The sequence below is a fragment of the Siphateles boraxobius genome, unplaced genomic scaffold, assembly GCF_051911475.1.
Source record: "Siphateles boraxobius isolate OS27281-9 unplaced genomic scaffold, OSU_SipBor_1 2, whole genome shotgun sequence".
In the NCBI taxonomy this organism is placed as follows: Eukaryota; Metazoa; Chordata; class Actinopteri; order Cypriniformes; family Leuciscidae; genus Siphateles; species Siphateles boraxobius.
In genome coordinates this window covers 4,006,012-4,023,423 of record NW_027508810.1, presented here as the reverse complement: position 1 = coordinate 4,023,423, position 17,412 = coordinate 4,006,012, and the positions used below count along the sequence as shown (strand labels likewise).

General features: G+C 39.0%; 1 protein-coding gene across 6 annotated transcripts in view; it reads left to right on the top strand.

The window, feature by feature from the left end:
- The window catches only part of arhgef9b (Cdc42 guanine nucleotide exchange factor (GEF) 9b), a 75,677-nt gene that overhangs the window by 41,748 nt on the left and 16,517 nt on the right, over positions 1 to 17,412 (top strand). For 2 of the 6 annotated variants that reach the window (XM_077235697.1, XM_077235699.1), the window contains 8 exons: positions 1,369 to 1,548; positions 5,019 to 5,219; positions 5,574 to 5,753; positions 5,977 to 6,209; positions 8,826 to 8,955; positions 9,087 to 9,218; positions 10,106 to 10,349; positions 10,494 to 10,585. In XM_077235697.1, the coding sequence (XP_077091812.1) occupies positions 1,369 to 1,548; positions 5,019 to 5,219; positions 5,574 to 5,753; positions 5,977 to 6,209; positions 8,826 to 8,955; positions 9,087 to 9,218; positions 10,106 to 10,349; positions 10,494 to 10,585 (1,392 nt within the window). Of the gene's footprint in view, positions 1 to 1,368; positions 1,549 to 1,819; positions 1,910 to 5,018; positions 5,220 to 5,573; positions 5,754 to 5,976; positions 6,210 to 8,825; positions 8,956 to 9,086; positions 9,219 to 10,105; positions 10,350 to 10,493; positions 10,586 to 17,412 lie in introns of all 6 variants that reach the window. The other 4 variants (XM_077235694.1, XM_077235696.1, XM_077235695.1 and 1 more) reach the window with 4 other exon arrangements.

The window sequence follows — 17,412 nt, the reverse complement described above, 5'->3', positions numbered from 1 at the left end:
TGATCTGCTTGTAGTTATGTATTTGTGGTTATGTACATCGGGTCTTTGGCATATGACGTTTGCAGTCTTGGCCCACAGAAGGCTTCGGGCATTTGTGGCTGGAGTCTAGATGTGCTGTACCTGTGGCTGCTGTACGAAGCAGAGGAGTTCAGAGACAACCATCGACAAATGCACTGATTGCACTCATGCTCGAGGTGACACTGTCAGAGGAGCCATATACTCTAAACAGCCAATCAAGAATCCTCCTGCTGTGTGTTTTACTGTTTATATCACATGAGTTGCTCGATTTAAGAAAGAAAGCTGAGCATACACTGGTTCGCCTGCCCGTTCAGCCTTAAAGGTTTATAGTAAACCAACTTGGCTTGCTGTCCTCGGAGGAGGCTCAAACCGAGGCTCAACTTGAGCTCAGAGTTAACTCTCAAGAGAAGCCAGGTTATCCCAGTATATTTTTCTGTTGATATGAAAAGTCACAGAGACTGTCTTTTATTTCTTAGTTGGGTCTTCAGGCTATACAGTCTGTTAGTTCACCTAACCTCTCGATCAGAGTCATTTGTTCTTTTGTTACGTCACGTCCCCATAGGCCGAATGCAGTCTGTACCAGAAAACGAAATTAGTTCACTTCCTGAGTCTTCGCATCTAAGTTGTTCGTTCATCCCGAGTTTTGGAAAAGAACCATCATGACTGAAATTCACAAATTTATAAACTGTAAGAAACGTGTGACCAGAAACGCATCACGAAAAAATAAATAATTAAAAAAAAAATTTTTAAAAAACCTTTCTACATGGTTGTTCATAAGGAATGTTGGGAATTATTAACTCATTTCTTTATCCAATACAACTGTCATGTGAAAAAAGAACAAATGACTCAAACCCGAAGAGGTGAACTAATAATTTCAGTTTCCTGTGCAGATCCTATGGGATTATGTGCATGCGCGGTCAATGCAAAATGAACAAATCAGCTTCTGAGTCATATTAAAGATTTGTTCAAAATGATGATTTGTTCATGATCGACCCATCACTATTCTCACTTGAAACAGAGGACCAGGAAATAGCATTCCTTACGTCACGACTTAACAAGCAGATAGATGACATTAAGGACAAGAAATTGTTGTACTGCATGTGTAGATTATAAATGAGCCTGTGAATCACTGCAAGAATGCGTGGTTTAGGCTCATTCTGCATATTATATACCCTAAGATAATATGGGACTAATATCCCAGCCCTACACAGCAACACTGGCTCGACCGGTGCCATGAGTTTGAAACGGGACTTCCTGTTTTCTGAGGAATGGCAGATGGGGGGAGTCTGTTTCGTCACTTGTGCAAAAGGATGAACGCTTCTCCATCATGGTCATTGTATTTTTCTACAGTTGATCAGCGGAGGTTCAGTGGTCAGCGCAGAGGCAGTATGGGATCACGTGACGATGGCCGAGAGGGAGTTGGCGTTTAAGGCGGGAGATGTCATCAAAGTCCTGGATGCCTCCAATAAAGACTGGTGGTGGGGTCAAATCGATGACGAGGAGGGCTGGTTCCCCGCCAGCTTTGTGAGGGTAGGTTTCAGCCACATCTTGGACAAACACTCTCATCATATCTTATTAGGTCATTGATCTTATTAGTTAATTGTGATGCGACTGGTCTAAAGTGAAGAAATTAGGTCTTGGGACACTGATCCTGATTAGATGTGTCTGTCTGGACTTTGAAATGAACGCAGTCCGTGTTGAATCAGTGTTGCCAAGCCACTTCCATCTCACTGTTCCATTTCTATTCTTCAAAAACAAGAGTAAATTAAAACAAAGTGTATTTTTGTCATTCTTTCCAAAGGTTGATCCCCACCCTCCTCAACCTTACACAAAACCAGTTTTCTATATCAACCCTATAGCAACTCCAAGGTTCCATAACACAACAGCAAAGGTGCGTTCCCAGCTCCTCAAATCTCATCAAGTGCTGCTGATTTTGTCAACACAGCCGTCTCTCACAAAGCATTTTAAACCATCCAATTGAAATCACGCTGTTAGTGTGTTTCATAGCTTTTCAAGAAGATTTAGAACATAAGCATCCAACATGTTTCTTCATTACATGTGCTGCTTTGGATCAGTTTTGTAGTAGCCTCCAAATCCATGTTGAAATAAATGTTAGCAGCTGCTTTTCATTCAGAACCATCTTCTCTTTTTTGCCAGGTAGCATCCCATTTTGTGTTTGCATCTTTGTAAATGCCAAGATTTGTAATGCTACAAGTGTGTACGATTTAAAATACTCTAATTCCAAATGGAATTTAAACAGGCATTGGTACGTATTCAGCTGTTTTTTGACAGGGAACATGGTTTTAGACTCTCAAGCAAATATTTCTGATGGGAACGGGTTTCTTAGTGATTAGTAGGCCATGCAAGGGTGACATGTGAAATGGAGATGGTCAATGGTCTTTCTTAAGACCCTCTGAAACCCAGACTCTGACAAGACCCAGACACACATAAAAAAAACATTTCTTTAGAATTAATTCAAACCAATTTAGTTTAATATTACGGTTAATGTTTCCAATTTCTTCAAATAACTAGCAATGCAAAAAAAAAAGATTTATTTAAAATTTAATTTTTTTTTATATTAAAGGCACAATATGTAAGATTTGTAGATTAAAATATCAAAAAACCTCTAGAACAATGTTATATATTTTGTTGACTTGTGTACTTACATTATCCCAAATGTTTCCAAGAATGTTTAAATCCAGAGAAATAAGCAGTTTTAACCAGGACACGGACCGTATCTGTGCATCGCATATCAATGACATCATACCCGCGTTACCCTCGATTTCCGTAATTTTTTAGAAACCATGGAAACACCAAAGACGCTTTAACATATTATGTTTTATTAGACAGGTGAGCCACATTCATTGACAGAAAACTAATCATTGTTATATAGCTCAACACAATTAGTCTTATTGTTTAACTCTAGTTTTCTTGATTTTACGCGAGTACCATGTTTTACTATACCTAATATCGATCTAGTTCACTGCAGTGTTTAGCAAGTGTCTCATAGTAGCGAATGTACAGAGTAGTGCTATAACATTACTTTCAACACACTCAAATGTATCTAAAATGTTACCCCACATATTATATGCAGGGTTCGTACGGGTGCTTGAAATCCTTGAAAATGCTTGAATTTTGATGTTGTGTTTTCAAGGTTTGAAAAGTGCTTAAATTTTGGATAAAATGCTTGAAAATGCTTGGAATTGTAACTCTTCTCTCACAACAAATACCTATTTGACTGAATAGTTTGTATATTAAATGGAGAAATAAAATGTAGCCCTTCAGATACAAAGTGATTTGTATCTGCTAGCCAGAGAGCAAAAGTAGGTGGAGTTTTCTATTTGATTTCCGCGCTTGTTTGGACTCAGCAACAAAACATCCTCGGCGGCGCAAGCCATTGCAATGGGTTTCATAGTGCAGCGCATCCTGTCTGAACGGGCCATTATGGGCTGTCAGTCCATGGCCATTTCATGCGTTTTCTCAGATCGGCTAGCTATCTGATTTATCAAAACGATTCCATTTACACCTGCTCACATAAATGTGTTTTCGCAAAATGGATATAAATACGATCTTCAATTCAAGTAGCCTACTGTAAGGTTGAGGATGGCCTTATGCAATATTTACACTGCTCTATTCCAGTAGATAAGTATATATGTCTTGGCAATTAAATACTTAAAAAAAAATATATATAATATAGGCTATTTATCAGGCAGGTGCGGTGCCTGTGCACTGTCAGTCTTCTGGGTTAAAATAGAATTACAGGTTGTTGCACTATCTCAGATTTTGTTCAAACCTTGTCTATATCAAGAATGTGTCCCAAAACCAAGGCCTGTAAAATATTTCTGTTCAAATCTTGTCTTCATATTTTCAGCCCTTTAAATTTCTTCAGTTTTACAGCCTAAAAAAAATCATATTATCTGGGAAGCAATATTTGGACATCAATATAATGAAAAGTATTATTCATAGGCATCATCTACTTAGACAGTGATACATTTTGAAAAATAAAACTTGTGATTTGCGTAAATATATGATCCTTCTGCTATTAAGAAACACAATTTTGCCTGTTTATAGCATTATCTCTTTTAATGTGATAAAAACACTAAATAATAATTTTGACTATGCATTGGTATGTAATTTACGGTGGTGTAAGGTGCTGGAAAAGGCTTTAAAATGGACCTTGAAAGTTCTTGAAAAGTGCTTGAATTTGACCTTGGAAAAGCTTAACGAACATTGTATATGACCGGAAGAGGTCGTCTGCGGCATAATAAAAGCTCCACTGCTCTCGAGCCGAAATCACGGCGTCATCAAGCTACGCCTTTGTTTTGAATAAGCGACCTCTAATTGAAAATTGAAACGTCACCCTTTTCCATAACTTTCTAGGCCTTCTCAGTGCAATAAAAACCACAAAATATACTAGTGCTGACCCACCATGGAAACAATCCAGAAGACATATATTATTGTAATATAACATTAAAGAGGGTGATTCATTGTTTCCCACGATTGTGATTCCTATTTAAATCGATTTATGCCACCATTATATTTCTGAGTCCCATTAAAACAAAAAGTCTATGTGAACTGCATACTGTATGCATCTTTAGAAGCAGCTTTTGTGCCACCTTGCTACACAATGCGGTCTTAAGAAGCCATAAGCTGAGACCCAGACCAAAGACACATATTTGGTCTTATTTCCAAGGCTATGAGAGCAAGACACCAAGTAGTCATTCGTTTGGAATAAGAAGGGACCAGTCGAAATGGTTAAAGAACAACTATCTTCAGTGGAACTGTGCAGAGAAATTAATTTGCATTTTTGTAACCATTGTACTATGGGACCTTTAATTGCCCAAACTTCTCAGTCCAAACATTTGCCTGTCAGTCAGCAAGCCCTATCTCGATCCCAGGGAGAATTTGGGGTCAGACCTGTTCCCCTTTCCAAAACTCACAGCTTGGAGATACTGTATAATGTATGACTCTATGCCTTTGTTTTTGATTTTTCCTGCCAGCTTTGGGTTAACCAGGAAAATGTGGCCACAGAATCAAATGACGGTGCCAGTGAGGTAGAGAATGGACACACTGACCCGAGCAACGGCTGCCTGTGCATTGGCCAACCACTTCAGAACCGAGATCAGATGAGGGCCAACGTTATCAATGAGATCATGAGCACTGAGCGTCACTATATCAAACACCTGAAGGACATATGTGAGGTACTGCTGCCATTATCAGATGACTATGATTGTTGACCTCTTGGTATCATTGAGAGATTAAAGTGATAGTTCACCCAAAAAATTAAAGTTGCCATAATTTACTCACCCTCGTTTTGTTTCAAACCAGTAAGACTTTTATTTGTCTTCGAAACATAAATTAAGATAATTTTAATGAAACCTGAGATATTTCTGTCCCTTCATTAAGTCCATTCCGCCAACACTTTGATGCTTCTAAACATTCTTTGTAGCATTATAAAAAATAATCCGCACTCTTTCGAGTTTCCGCACACTTTCGCTGTTGGGTCTGGTTTTTTTTTAGGCAGAATGCTAAACTGAAGGTGTTTCTCTCTGTAGGGCTACTTGAGGCAGTGCCGAAAGAGGATTGATATGTTCAATGATGACCAATTGAAAGTGATTTTTGGTAACATTGAGGAAATCTACAGATTTCAAATGGGATTTGTGCGGGACTTGGAGAAACAGTACAACATTGAGGATCCCCATCTTAGTGAAATTGGACCATGTTTTCTGGAACATGTGAGTAAATTGCCGTATGACTTGATATTAACAAAATCTTATTTGAAATTATAGCCATTTTTAGCTGAAGTACCTACAAGCTCTTTCATAATAAATCTAGAAAATTTCAAGCATGTGTATAATGCTTGGGTATTGACTATTCAAACTTTTGAACTGATTCCTGAAAACCTTGAAAAAGATTAATTTGATTCAGTTCTGACCTTAACAACTGTCTTCCATACAGCAAGATGGTTTCTGGATCTATTCAGAGTATTGCAACAACCACCTTGATGCCTGTATGGAGCTCTCCAAGCTGATGAAGGATGGGCGCTATCAGCACTTTTTTGAAGCCTGTCGCCTCCTCCAGCAGATGATCGACATCGCCATTGATGGCTTCCTCCTCACCCCTGTGCAGAAGATCTGCAAGTACCCACTACAACTTGCAGAGTTACTCAAGTACACAGCACAGGAACATAGGTAACACACACGCATCTAAAACAAAGTTTGTGAACCTTTTGAAAATATCAGAATTCCTGCATTAATAACTTAAATTGTGCTATGATCTAAATTTAACTCAATTACTGACAAACACATCTGACAAAACTCAGTTTTCACAGTGTGAAATTTAAATTTAATAACTTGTTAATTTTTCTTTAGCAGCAAAACCTTCATCAAATGTGTTCTGTTGCTGCTTATAAGACTTTTATACAATTTTGAACCATATATAAATATTTCAGGTTTGTCATCATCACAAATGCATATGCCATAATTCACAACTATACATCTAAGTACATAAACTAAAAAAATAAAAACTTTGTGTTATTTAATTGCTTTATTGCAGAAGGAATGACCAAATTCTTAAACCGGTTCAGCTTGATGTAACAACATCATAATCTTACTACTGAACCATAAAGTCTGAGCCTTCTCAAAACATACAGTCTTTGCTGTAACCGAGTGCACAAGTTATCAACATGAAAATGCCATGTAAGAGAACAGTCAATTTAAACATATTATATTATAGATATAGATAACATATAGATATTAATATGTACTGTGCTATTGACTTTGGATCGAATATCATCTTATCATCACATTCACAATTAGGTGGTGTGCATCACACCACTCTACAAATTGCTTAATTTCAGAGTGGTAAGACGAGATGTCTTGATCTTTATATAATAAGCTTAGAATAGCAGTATCATCACTAAATTTCACTATGTAATATTTAATGATTTTGCTAACACATGGGGTGGCTAGGGGGTAGTCAAGGCTACTTCACGGGGTTCAGAGACCATAAAAGAAAATTACGGCCAGATTTATTTACAGCTTGTACCAACACAAACCCTCTTTTGATATTAAAACAAAACTACTATTAGGATTTAAGCAGTGAGAAATTAGCACTGAAAATGTGTGGACAGGGTTATTTTTACAGCTGACCTTATTGCAAATGCCTTCGAAGGAGTTTCACTTTCAGATGCAAAATTTATGGGAGGAGAGTATATAAATGAATCATGCAACGTGATTCTCTTAAGGTTTGTGGTAGTCAATTTACCATAATTGGGCTTGTGCCATAATTTAACACTGAAAAAAGCATTTCTTATCCTATTTAGCTCTTGACATGGCTGCGATAGTTGCTGCTAGGAGGAAGAACCGTGGAGAGTGTGTGGTAGAGGGGAGAGAAATTTCTCAACTCATGTTAATTTATTTTAAATGCCAGAGGAAGACACTACCCGAACATATCAATTACCAAGCCACGTTATTTTTAATTTGCTGCGACCCTATGCTAATTTGCACAGCTCTTGGTAGTTTGCATTGGTCATTATGGAAATGAGCTGCTGCGTCTGTGCTATTTATTTTGCTCATTGCTAAAACACCATTTTAAACCTCAAACATATTTCAAATATAGGCTATGATGCACACCAGACAGACGGCAGTCCAAAACAATGAATCTAATCAACATACGGGCAAAAAATTCGCTTCAAGATTGAAAAAGTGACGTAGATGAGTGCTGTAAAAACAGAGTATATTTGTGTATCTCTCTATATGAAACATAGACTTTTGTTAATCCAGAGAAAGACTATATAATTTAAATGCCTATACACACTCTTCCAGCCTAGGGTGAAGTCATAATGTACATTAACAATGATTTTGCACAACTATAATATAATTTAAAGGAAAACTTAATAAAGTTGTAACTTCAATAAAATTTTGAAAATTTCAGTATAAAATCTAATTAGTTAACTTTACTTAAAAAGGCTTCTAACTGGGTTAGGGTTAGTAAAAAAACACTTTTTAAATTTCAACAACAACTAGTTTCAAAAATCCATTTAAAGTTAAATGCGTATACAGGGTGTGTATTCTGAACAACTCATTTAAGTTGAGCTAACTAATGTAACATTTCCTGCAACTTGGAATTCCTTAGTTGTATTTACTTTGACAGTTATCTGATTTACTTGTTAAAAACCAAGCTGGCCATAGCTAACTATCTCTAACTAACTACTCTAAGAGACTACCACTTTATCAGTACTGGTACTGCTGTTTAAATAAAGCAGAGTTTGCAGACCCATCCTCGACCTTCAGCACAATGTTAACCTCCCCAAAATACAGACACAGTAAAAACCCTTTGAAAACCAAACATAACAGAACATAAAACACCGGCTAATCTCACTCCTATTAATCTATTAATATTGTGCAAAAACACATAACATAACTTCATTTCAACATTTGCTCCTAGAGTCTGAAGCAAAGCATGCTGGGAACTAGAAATCTAATGCAGCTCGTTCAGTTTAAGTTCTGCCTCAAATTATCAATTTATATTAACTAGGGTTTTCTGAGTAACAAAAGCATAGTATGCAAATAGTACAATTCCTAGTTCCTACATTTCCAAATTCCTAGATTTTTACAATTTAAGTCAACTCACATAGAAAGTGTTAGGTAGGACACTTGTTAAGTTTTACAGTGTACAATTGTTTGTGTGTTATTAGTTTGGCCAGATTGTGTCTTTACTATGAGTCACGTCCAAACCATGTTTTATGAGTTCTATATGTATATAATATATCAATAGTCTGTGGCTCTTTATGTTCCCCACCACAGTGATTACCGCTATGTGGCAGCAGCACTTGCAGTCATGAGGAACGTCACCCAGCAAATCAATGAGCGCAAAAGAAGACTGGAGAACATTGACAAGATCGCTCAATGGCAAGCCTCAGTGTTGGACTGGGAGGTGTGTTAAGTGGTGTGGAATCAAACCTTTTTGGGAATAACCCATTTTATTAATAAAACGTTCTTTAGTGTGTCCACTGCCAATCCCAGTTTGTCTGCCTTGACTACCAAGTTTTGTTTTGTTTTGCTTAGGGTGATGACATTCTGGACAGAAGTTCAGAGCTGATCTACACGGGTGAGATGTCGTGGATATATCAGCCTTATGGCAGGAGTCAGCAGCGAGTCTTCTTCCTTTTTGATCATCAGCTGGTCTTGTGCAAAAAGGTACATGGCATTTACAAAATATATTGTGTTCCCTTTGAAAAAGGATTTGAGGTCTTCAGCATGAACAATGAGAAAAATAAATAAGTGTAAACACTGATCATAAAACTACTCATAGACTAATTTAAATTAATAAGCATATCTTAATTTACATTGCCAGATTTGAATCTCAAAATGTGATTATAAATTAGAACTGCATTCTAAACGCATCCTAAATCTGTATGTTTGTATGTATCTAAAATAACTCAAAGTAGCAGATGCAGATCTTTTACAAGTAAAATCAAATGGAGATAGAGTTGCCAACTCTCAACCATTTAAGACACGTGCTTTACACAATCTGTATCACACTCTGACAACACCATGCTAAATCTGCCTAATGATAAGACAACACAAAATATGTTACTTCAAATCTGCTCGTTGCATCTTTTCCAAATTTTTTTTTTTTTTTTTTTTTAAACAGATATTTAGCAAGCATTCACACTAACAAAATATTAATAACAGTCAATGGTCAATGGATGTTTTTCCCTCTGAGCTTTTTGTATTTCTATGCAGCATTTTTTTGTGTAGTAAAATAAAACTAGTAGCTGTAGTTTGCCTTTTTTGCCAAATCATTTTGTCAGATAAATACCTTAACCAAGTTTAGTGTTTTGTTCTTCCCTCATATTTAACATATTTTACAAATATGTTCCTCATATTTTGTTGGTTTATTCAAACTTGTAGGGTCATCATAAACAAATATCCCCTGTGAACATCACTTTTGCCACTACTGTAGATGTAAATCATATACAGCCTTGTATTTATTCAATTTAAACAGTCATTTTGCAAAGGTGAGTTCGATTCTTTTGTGGTCATTGAAAGCTACCTTCAGTGAGCACTGCATCTCTTCTCAGGACCTGATACGACGGGACATACTTTACTACAAAGGACGTATTGACATGGATAGGTATGCAGTGAGAGATGCTATTGATGGACGAGACGACGACTTTAACGTTAGTGTGAAAAATGCGTTCAAGCTGCACAACAGAGACAGCGAAGAGATTCACGTCTTTCTGGCAAAGAAGCCAGAAGAGAAGATTCGCTGGCTGAGGGCTTTTCATGAGGAGCGCAAGATGGTCCAAGAGGATGAAAAAATTGGTAAAGTTGCATAAATTTGCGTTCTCATTCTTTATCATTGCTATTTCAAAAGCATTTCCATATGTCATTAATGCCACAAAAATGGTTGTTTTTTTGTGATCTTCCCTTATATCTTCCGTTTCTGATGTTGTTGGTTTTGTTTAGGTTTTGAAATTTCTGAATATCAGAAACGACAAGCTGCCATGACAGTGCGTAAAGTAACCAAACAGAAAGGTGAGACAACAAAACGATACCAGGTGAATTCAACATTTTTCTATTTTTAACACCCGTCTTATCATTGTTGCTTTACTCCAGTAAGCTAGTGTAGACAAGAACACATATGTAGATTTTTTTGCTTCTTTTTCTCCTTGGAGAAAACTAATAAAAGTAGTGATGCAACTATCAGAACTACAGCATTCCGTACTGTGACAGTAGCTCTACTCAGCAATTTTAGTAATAGTAATGAGCCTTTTTTTCTAAAATACATAGCGCTTTGATGTTGCATTGTTTGCGGCTGAATGAGCTAAGGTTAAAACTAAATGCACTCTCTGAGAATGTATTATCTCTCTTATGTAGCACTGGAAGTCCAATTTATTTGAACAAATTTAGGTGGGCCATTCCAATAAAGATTCAAGAATATATTTTTTTATTATTTATGGGCTTCTTTGCCTTTACTAGATAGGACAGAATTGAAGAAATAAGAAGCAAAGAAATAAGAAGCAATGGGAGAGGAGAGAAACAAGACTGGGAAAGTATCTCCAGTCGGGACTCAAACTAACACGAAACTGACGTACTATGCTGAGCAGTTAAAGAATCAGAAATATTCGATTTCACAATCTATAGCTTTGTTTATTTACCATTATATAACGCAGTTTAAAAGATACTGGACGGACCCCTTATTATTAACCCCTAACTAATCTACTCCCATTGCATCAAAGCACTGGTGAGGCTACATAAGAGCCACGGTGGCACTGGCCCACTCATATTGACAGCTGGTCCACCCAATCAAATGAGACACAATTGTATTTGTATGAAAGTATAAAAATCCTACATGCATGACTATAATAGCTCAAATACATGAATTTAGATCCTTGTGGATGAGCGCTGATCTTTCGGTCATGTGCTTCTATTCTTCAATCTAAGCACGCTTCTGCTGTAAAACAGTCTCTGATTGGCCTTTACTCATCGTCCCTTCTAGGGGTGTAACAGTACATGTATTCGTACCCAGTCTTTTCAGTACATGTCTTTCAGTTCGGTACACGTGTCCCGACGAATAGAGTTGTAGTCCATTAACCACCAATAATCGCAATAATCTCTGTTTTGTTTACTTTCGACAAGAAACAAAGTTTCTCAAAATCTCTCAAATTCTGTCCATTTTAGCATGAAATTCAAACATTAAATGCCATTTTGACACTCTTTGATGTGGCGTGAGATCGCTGTATAGACTAGAGGTCTACACGGGTCAAAAAAAAATCAGAAAAAAGTCCTATTATTTCAAAAGCTGGACCCAGACCCGTGCAGATCCAAGAAATGCCATAAATGTACTACCCGGAACCGACCCGGATCTGTCTATTATTTGAAAGCTGGACCGGAACCCAGCGAGAAGACACAGACCCGACTGTCACATATTCCACACTAAATTGATATTAACAAGTCAATAAACCAGTTGCGAAAAATAAAACTTTTTGTCTTACCTAATTTTAGTAACGTTAGCCGTCGTCTCCCTTCCTTGTACCTGACTGACTGTGATGCACAATCCTCAGACAAGAAAGTTCTATACATATTATTCCAAACTTAATCCACTCATTATTTCAGATTCAAAAGTCCACTTGAAGTCACGGTGACGGATCACAAAAGAGACTTTGCAGATTTGCATTTCGACAAGAGTTAACTCGCATAATAACTTTGACTATTTGCCCTTAATAACTATAATAATGATTGCTCGTTCAGTGCCATGGCCGCTGACTTTAGCATTATTTATTTGCTATCATCTCTGTGTTCTCTGCGTCGAGTCTGACCACCAAAACTTTAAGATTAAACAAGACGGTTCATTCATATTATAAAAACTGGAGAAAGTGTAAAGCACGGTTTGGCGGAATAAGTCCCGCCTTTAAGTAAAAGAGCCAATCGTCAATTGGTAAAGTCATGGTGTCACTGCAGAAGATCTGGTTGCCATAGAAACATGACACGCTTGAGACTGTACATTCGCGTTAGCTGCCTGGAGCAGCCTTTTAGCGCAATTTGTGGGGTTTTTTTAACCTTATTTCCTGGCTCACACTTTTCTTATCCTAATTTTACAAGTTGCAAGTTACAAAAAACACACAAGCAGTGCTGACTGACTCTGATCACGACTGGGTGTTCTCTGAGTCCGATCGACTTGGGTAGGCTATTACACGCAATGTCAAACAGACCTGGGACCTGAAGTAATAGATTGGGACCCGACCCGGACCCGGCTGACCATTTAAAATATAGACCCAAACCCGTACGGGTCCCGGGTCTCGAGTGCTCCATGCAGACATCTAGTATAGACACCTCAGTTCAAGTGGGAGTGCGGAGCAATCCCTTCCTCTTTAATGCTAGTTACAGAATAAACTTGAATGAACATTGAAGGTATGTTGAAAGATACAGTACAACTGTCATGATCGTTGACCAGGCTATGATCATGATCACAGCTATGATCATGATCACGGTCTGTGTGCCGCTCTCTTGGTTTTGTGTTTATGGACTCTTGTTTTGAAGTGTGTTCTGTTCCCCCTTGTTTAGGAGTTTCCTTCTTTGTTCAGTGTCCTATGCCACCCTGTTTGTTGCCATAGTTACCCTCATTAGTTGTCATAGTGGTTCATCCGTTTCATGTGTGCCTTGTTAACCTCTTGTTACCCGGTTTATATATTCCTGTGTTTCAGTCTTGGTTTGTCGATTGTTGTCTTTGCATGTTGTGTGAAGCTGTTGAATGCCTGCTACACCGACCACAATTAATCCAGCACAGAGGATCATGTGTCTCCGTCAAGTAGTGATGGGATACCGAGGCATTATGAAGCATTTGAGGCTTTCATCAAAATGTGCCGAAAAGTTTCATTACTTGAAGCTTTTAACACAATGCGCATTAGCGACATCTAGTGGTCAGACTTGTGTTCTCCACCATATCTAACAAATCACAGCAGAGCAGAAAAAGCATGTGACCAAACAAAGCTTCGGAAGTCCGTTACTTACAAGAGTGGAATCAATCTGGGATCAACAAGTTCTATCTAATCTGATCTAATCTCATCTAAATTAATTTGTGCCAATGAGACCACAACTCTTGTCATGTGTAGCTTGGTCAACAGATTCATCTATTGATCAATAATATAAAACATACAAGTATAGTAATAAGTAATTGACGTGAGTAGTTGAGAAGTTTTTTACAATCTATGTTATAGGGAAATATAGTGTTAAAAAATTTAAATAAAATAATGCCTCCTCGATAATCATTCCCTTTTTATTCATTGGGGGGTTGCGAAGTGCAAACTTTTTTCAAACCAGCTGTTTCGACCTTCCGATACTTCATGACGTTCGAAGCTGCAAACCTCGTCAATCACGTGGTATTGTCATTTCGATACAAGCATCTGTACAGTGTGTGATACTATAGTGCTTTGAAAACTGTTGGAGCATCGGAGCCCCGGTATCAACCGTCCCATCACTACCATCAAGGAAAATCTCCTATTGAGGAGTATGTGACAGACTTTAGTGAACTGACCCATTTGACTAAAATGGAGGAATTAATCTGGCATTACAACTAGATGGCTCTGCGTTTACTGTGGGCGTCGTGGAGGTAGCAGCCCTCACACCAGAGCCTTTTCACAACATGGCCGCCAAACTAGAGTCTCCAGCCAACATGGCCGCAATGCCTAAGTCCTCAGCCATCATGTCTGCCACCAGACCCGTCTCAAGGCATTCACAACTGATGTCCAGTGTGGCGGATCCCCTGCTGATCCCAAGGCTTGCGCTCTCAAGCCCACTGGCCTCAGCACTGTCTGCCTCTGAGGTTGTTCCCGTCTATTCTGTGCTCCATGTGATGGCGGCAGCCATTTTGTGTATTTGGTCTGCACACACCTCGTCTGTTTCTCCCGAGGCGGTGGCATATTCCTCTGAATTTTCTGTGTCTCCTGACTGTTCTGTAATGGCCACATAGGCCATTCCTGAACTTTCTATGTCCCCTGATGGCTCTGCTATAACCCCGAAGGCCGACTCTGAACTTCCTGCCAGCCCTGACACGACCACAGAGGTCATCCCTGAACTTCCTGTCGGCCCTGACAAGACAATGGAGGTCATCCCTGAACTTCCTGTCTGCCCTGACATGACCACAGAGGTCATCCCTGAACTTCCTGTCGGTCCTTAAACGACCAAAGAGGTCATCCCTGAACTTCCCGTCGGCCTTTAAACGACCAAAGAGATCAACCCTGAACTTCCTGGCGGTCCTTAAACGACCAAAGAGGTCACCCTAACTAGTGGTCACCAGTCCCGTCTGCCCCACCGTGGTGGTCCTCAGCTACACCTTGATGGTCACCTGCTCCGCTGGGGTTTTCACCAGTCCCATCTGCTCCACCGTCGGGACCTTCAGTCTGGGCTACTGCACCATGGTGGTCACCAGTCCCGTCTGTACCACCGTGGTGGTCCTCAGCTACACCTTGGTGGTCACCTGCTCCGCTGGGGTTTTCACCAGTCCCATCTGCTCCACCGTGGGGACCTTCAGTCCGAGCTACTCCACCATGGTGGTCACCAGTCCCGTCTGTACCACCGTGGTGGTCCTCAGCTACACCTTGGTGGTCACTAGCTCTGCCTGCTCCACCAGGGTGGTCACCAATCCCATCTGCTCTGCCGTGGTTGTCACCCGTCCCATCAGCTTCACTGTGGTGGTCTCCAGCACCACCACCTGCTCAGCCTGCTCCGCCCTGGCCGTCTGACCAGCCTGCTCTGTCCTGGCTACCTGCACTACTTCCATCTCAAGTTCTTTCTTCCCTCCATGGGCCTGGCCCTCCATTCCGCCCCCAGGTCCACATCTTCTCCACCTCCCTCATGGACTGTTTTGGAGCATCTGGAAGCCGCTCCTTGGCAGTCGCTTCTCCAGGTCTCTGTTCCCGTCTTGGTTTTGTATTTATGGACTCTTGTTTTGAAGTGTGTTCTGTACCCCATTGTTTCGGAGTTTACTTCCTTGTTCAGTGCCCTATGCCACCCTGTTTGTTGCTATAGTTACCCTCATTCGTTATTACAGTGATTAATCCGTTTCAGGTGTGCCTTGTTAATCTCTTGTTATCCTGTGTATATTTTCCCCTGTGTTTCAGTCTTGGTTTGTCGGTTATTGTCTTTGCATGTTGTGAAGCTGTTCCTTCTCGTTTAATTATGTTTCATGTTTCTGCTCCTGTTCATGTTCCTGGTTTTGAGGCTCTATTTGGATTGTCTTTGTTTTCAATAAAAACTGCTGCAACTGGATTTCCACCTATCTCCATGCCTGCCTAAACACAATCAACTTACTGAAACGCATCTCGTGTTAATCGCTCAATCACTGTTTCAACCGCGGAAAGACGTCAATAAAAAAAACAATATTACGTAGCATTGCATTTATCTCAGACAAGACATTCATTCATATTGACACAAATATTGATTTCGATCTTGATTCAGTATCAATTCATATGTATATAGCCTACTGTACAAGGGGAAAAAATCTTTTGTTGAATGGAGTTTGCCTTTTAGCACTATTTAAGCTTTTCTTGGGTTCAATTCTGTATTTGCTTGCATTCACTTGGGTGTGCTTATATGAGAATCATTAAAAGTCATTCACTTTTTTAAATTTTCACATTTAAAAATCCTAGTGTTTGATCATGTCTAAGTATTTATTTAAATGCAAATCCTAAAAATAGGTAAGCAGTTATAACCTGCAATACTCTTTAGAGCAACTAAACTAGTAGATGGTATATTTATTAAAGAGCCATACAGGCAACTAGTGGGCAAACCATGGCATTACAAATGAAAATTATAATTTTTCTGTCCACAAAAGGACTCTAATTTGCTTCTTTGCATTTGAATCCTTTTCTCTATCTTAACCTTAAATACTACAATAATTGTAATACAAATCCTTTAAAATATTATTTTAAGTGGTAATTTAATGGACTATAATTATAGCACAAATAGTATTTAATACCTCTCTATCACTCTCCAAAATAAAATGACACTGTAAATGTCGTCGACATAAAAATTAATGCACACTATACTGACATGGTTACCAAAAATTGCAGCAAATACCTGTATAGTGAAGCTGTTGCCTATCCTGCTTAAACATTCAAATTTATTGAAAGCACTTTGGACTATTTATTGATTGGTAGTTTGGAACTATTGAGAGATCCATTAAAACACGTGACCATTTGGCGGCTACGCCGGATCAAAACATGTTGCAACTCTGTTTTCAACGGCTCTTTAACTAAGGCGCTACAGCGATTTGTTATGCCTCATTAAGTGCGCCAACATTTTATTTATTATTTGAATTTAGTATTACAACTTACAGAATTTGTAAGCTAAGACTTGTTTCATATCAAAAGCAGGATTACCAATTTGGTGTGAGATTTACTTGGGCAGAGTGGCTCTGTCAGAGTGTGAGACAGACCCCGAAAGTGTCTCACGCCAAATGTGTGATAGTTGGCAACCCTGCTTTAATATTATTGTAATGTGCAAGTAAGGGCTCAATATGGTTTAGAATTAATATTTAAAGCTTAAAAAAAAAAAAGGGTAAAAAAAGCTTTAAAAAATGGTGTACTTTAGTTTGAGTATGCACTGACGTCCAACTTATTTTGCAAGTAGTAGTGAGAACCAGGGACGTGCACAGGAATTATGAGGGGCAGTTGCTCTGACCTGAAAAAAGGGCTTCCTGTACATTCAGTTGTGCTTCTTGCTCGTATTCAGTTCTGATGGTAGGCTACGGGCAACTACGCATGATTTGTAGTATGATTGCGTAAAGGGAACAGGAATTCCGGTAGGGAACAGAATCGACTGCTAAACTCAGGGCCGATCCTGAACTCCCCCTGGGGCCCTAAGCAAAAGGGGCCCTCTACCTGAC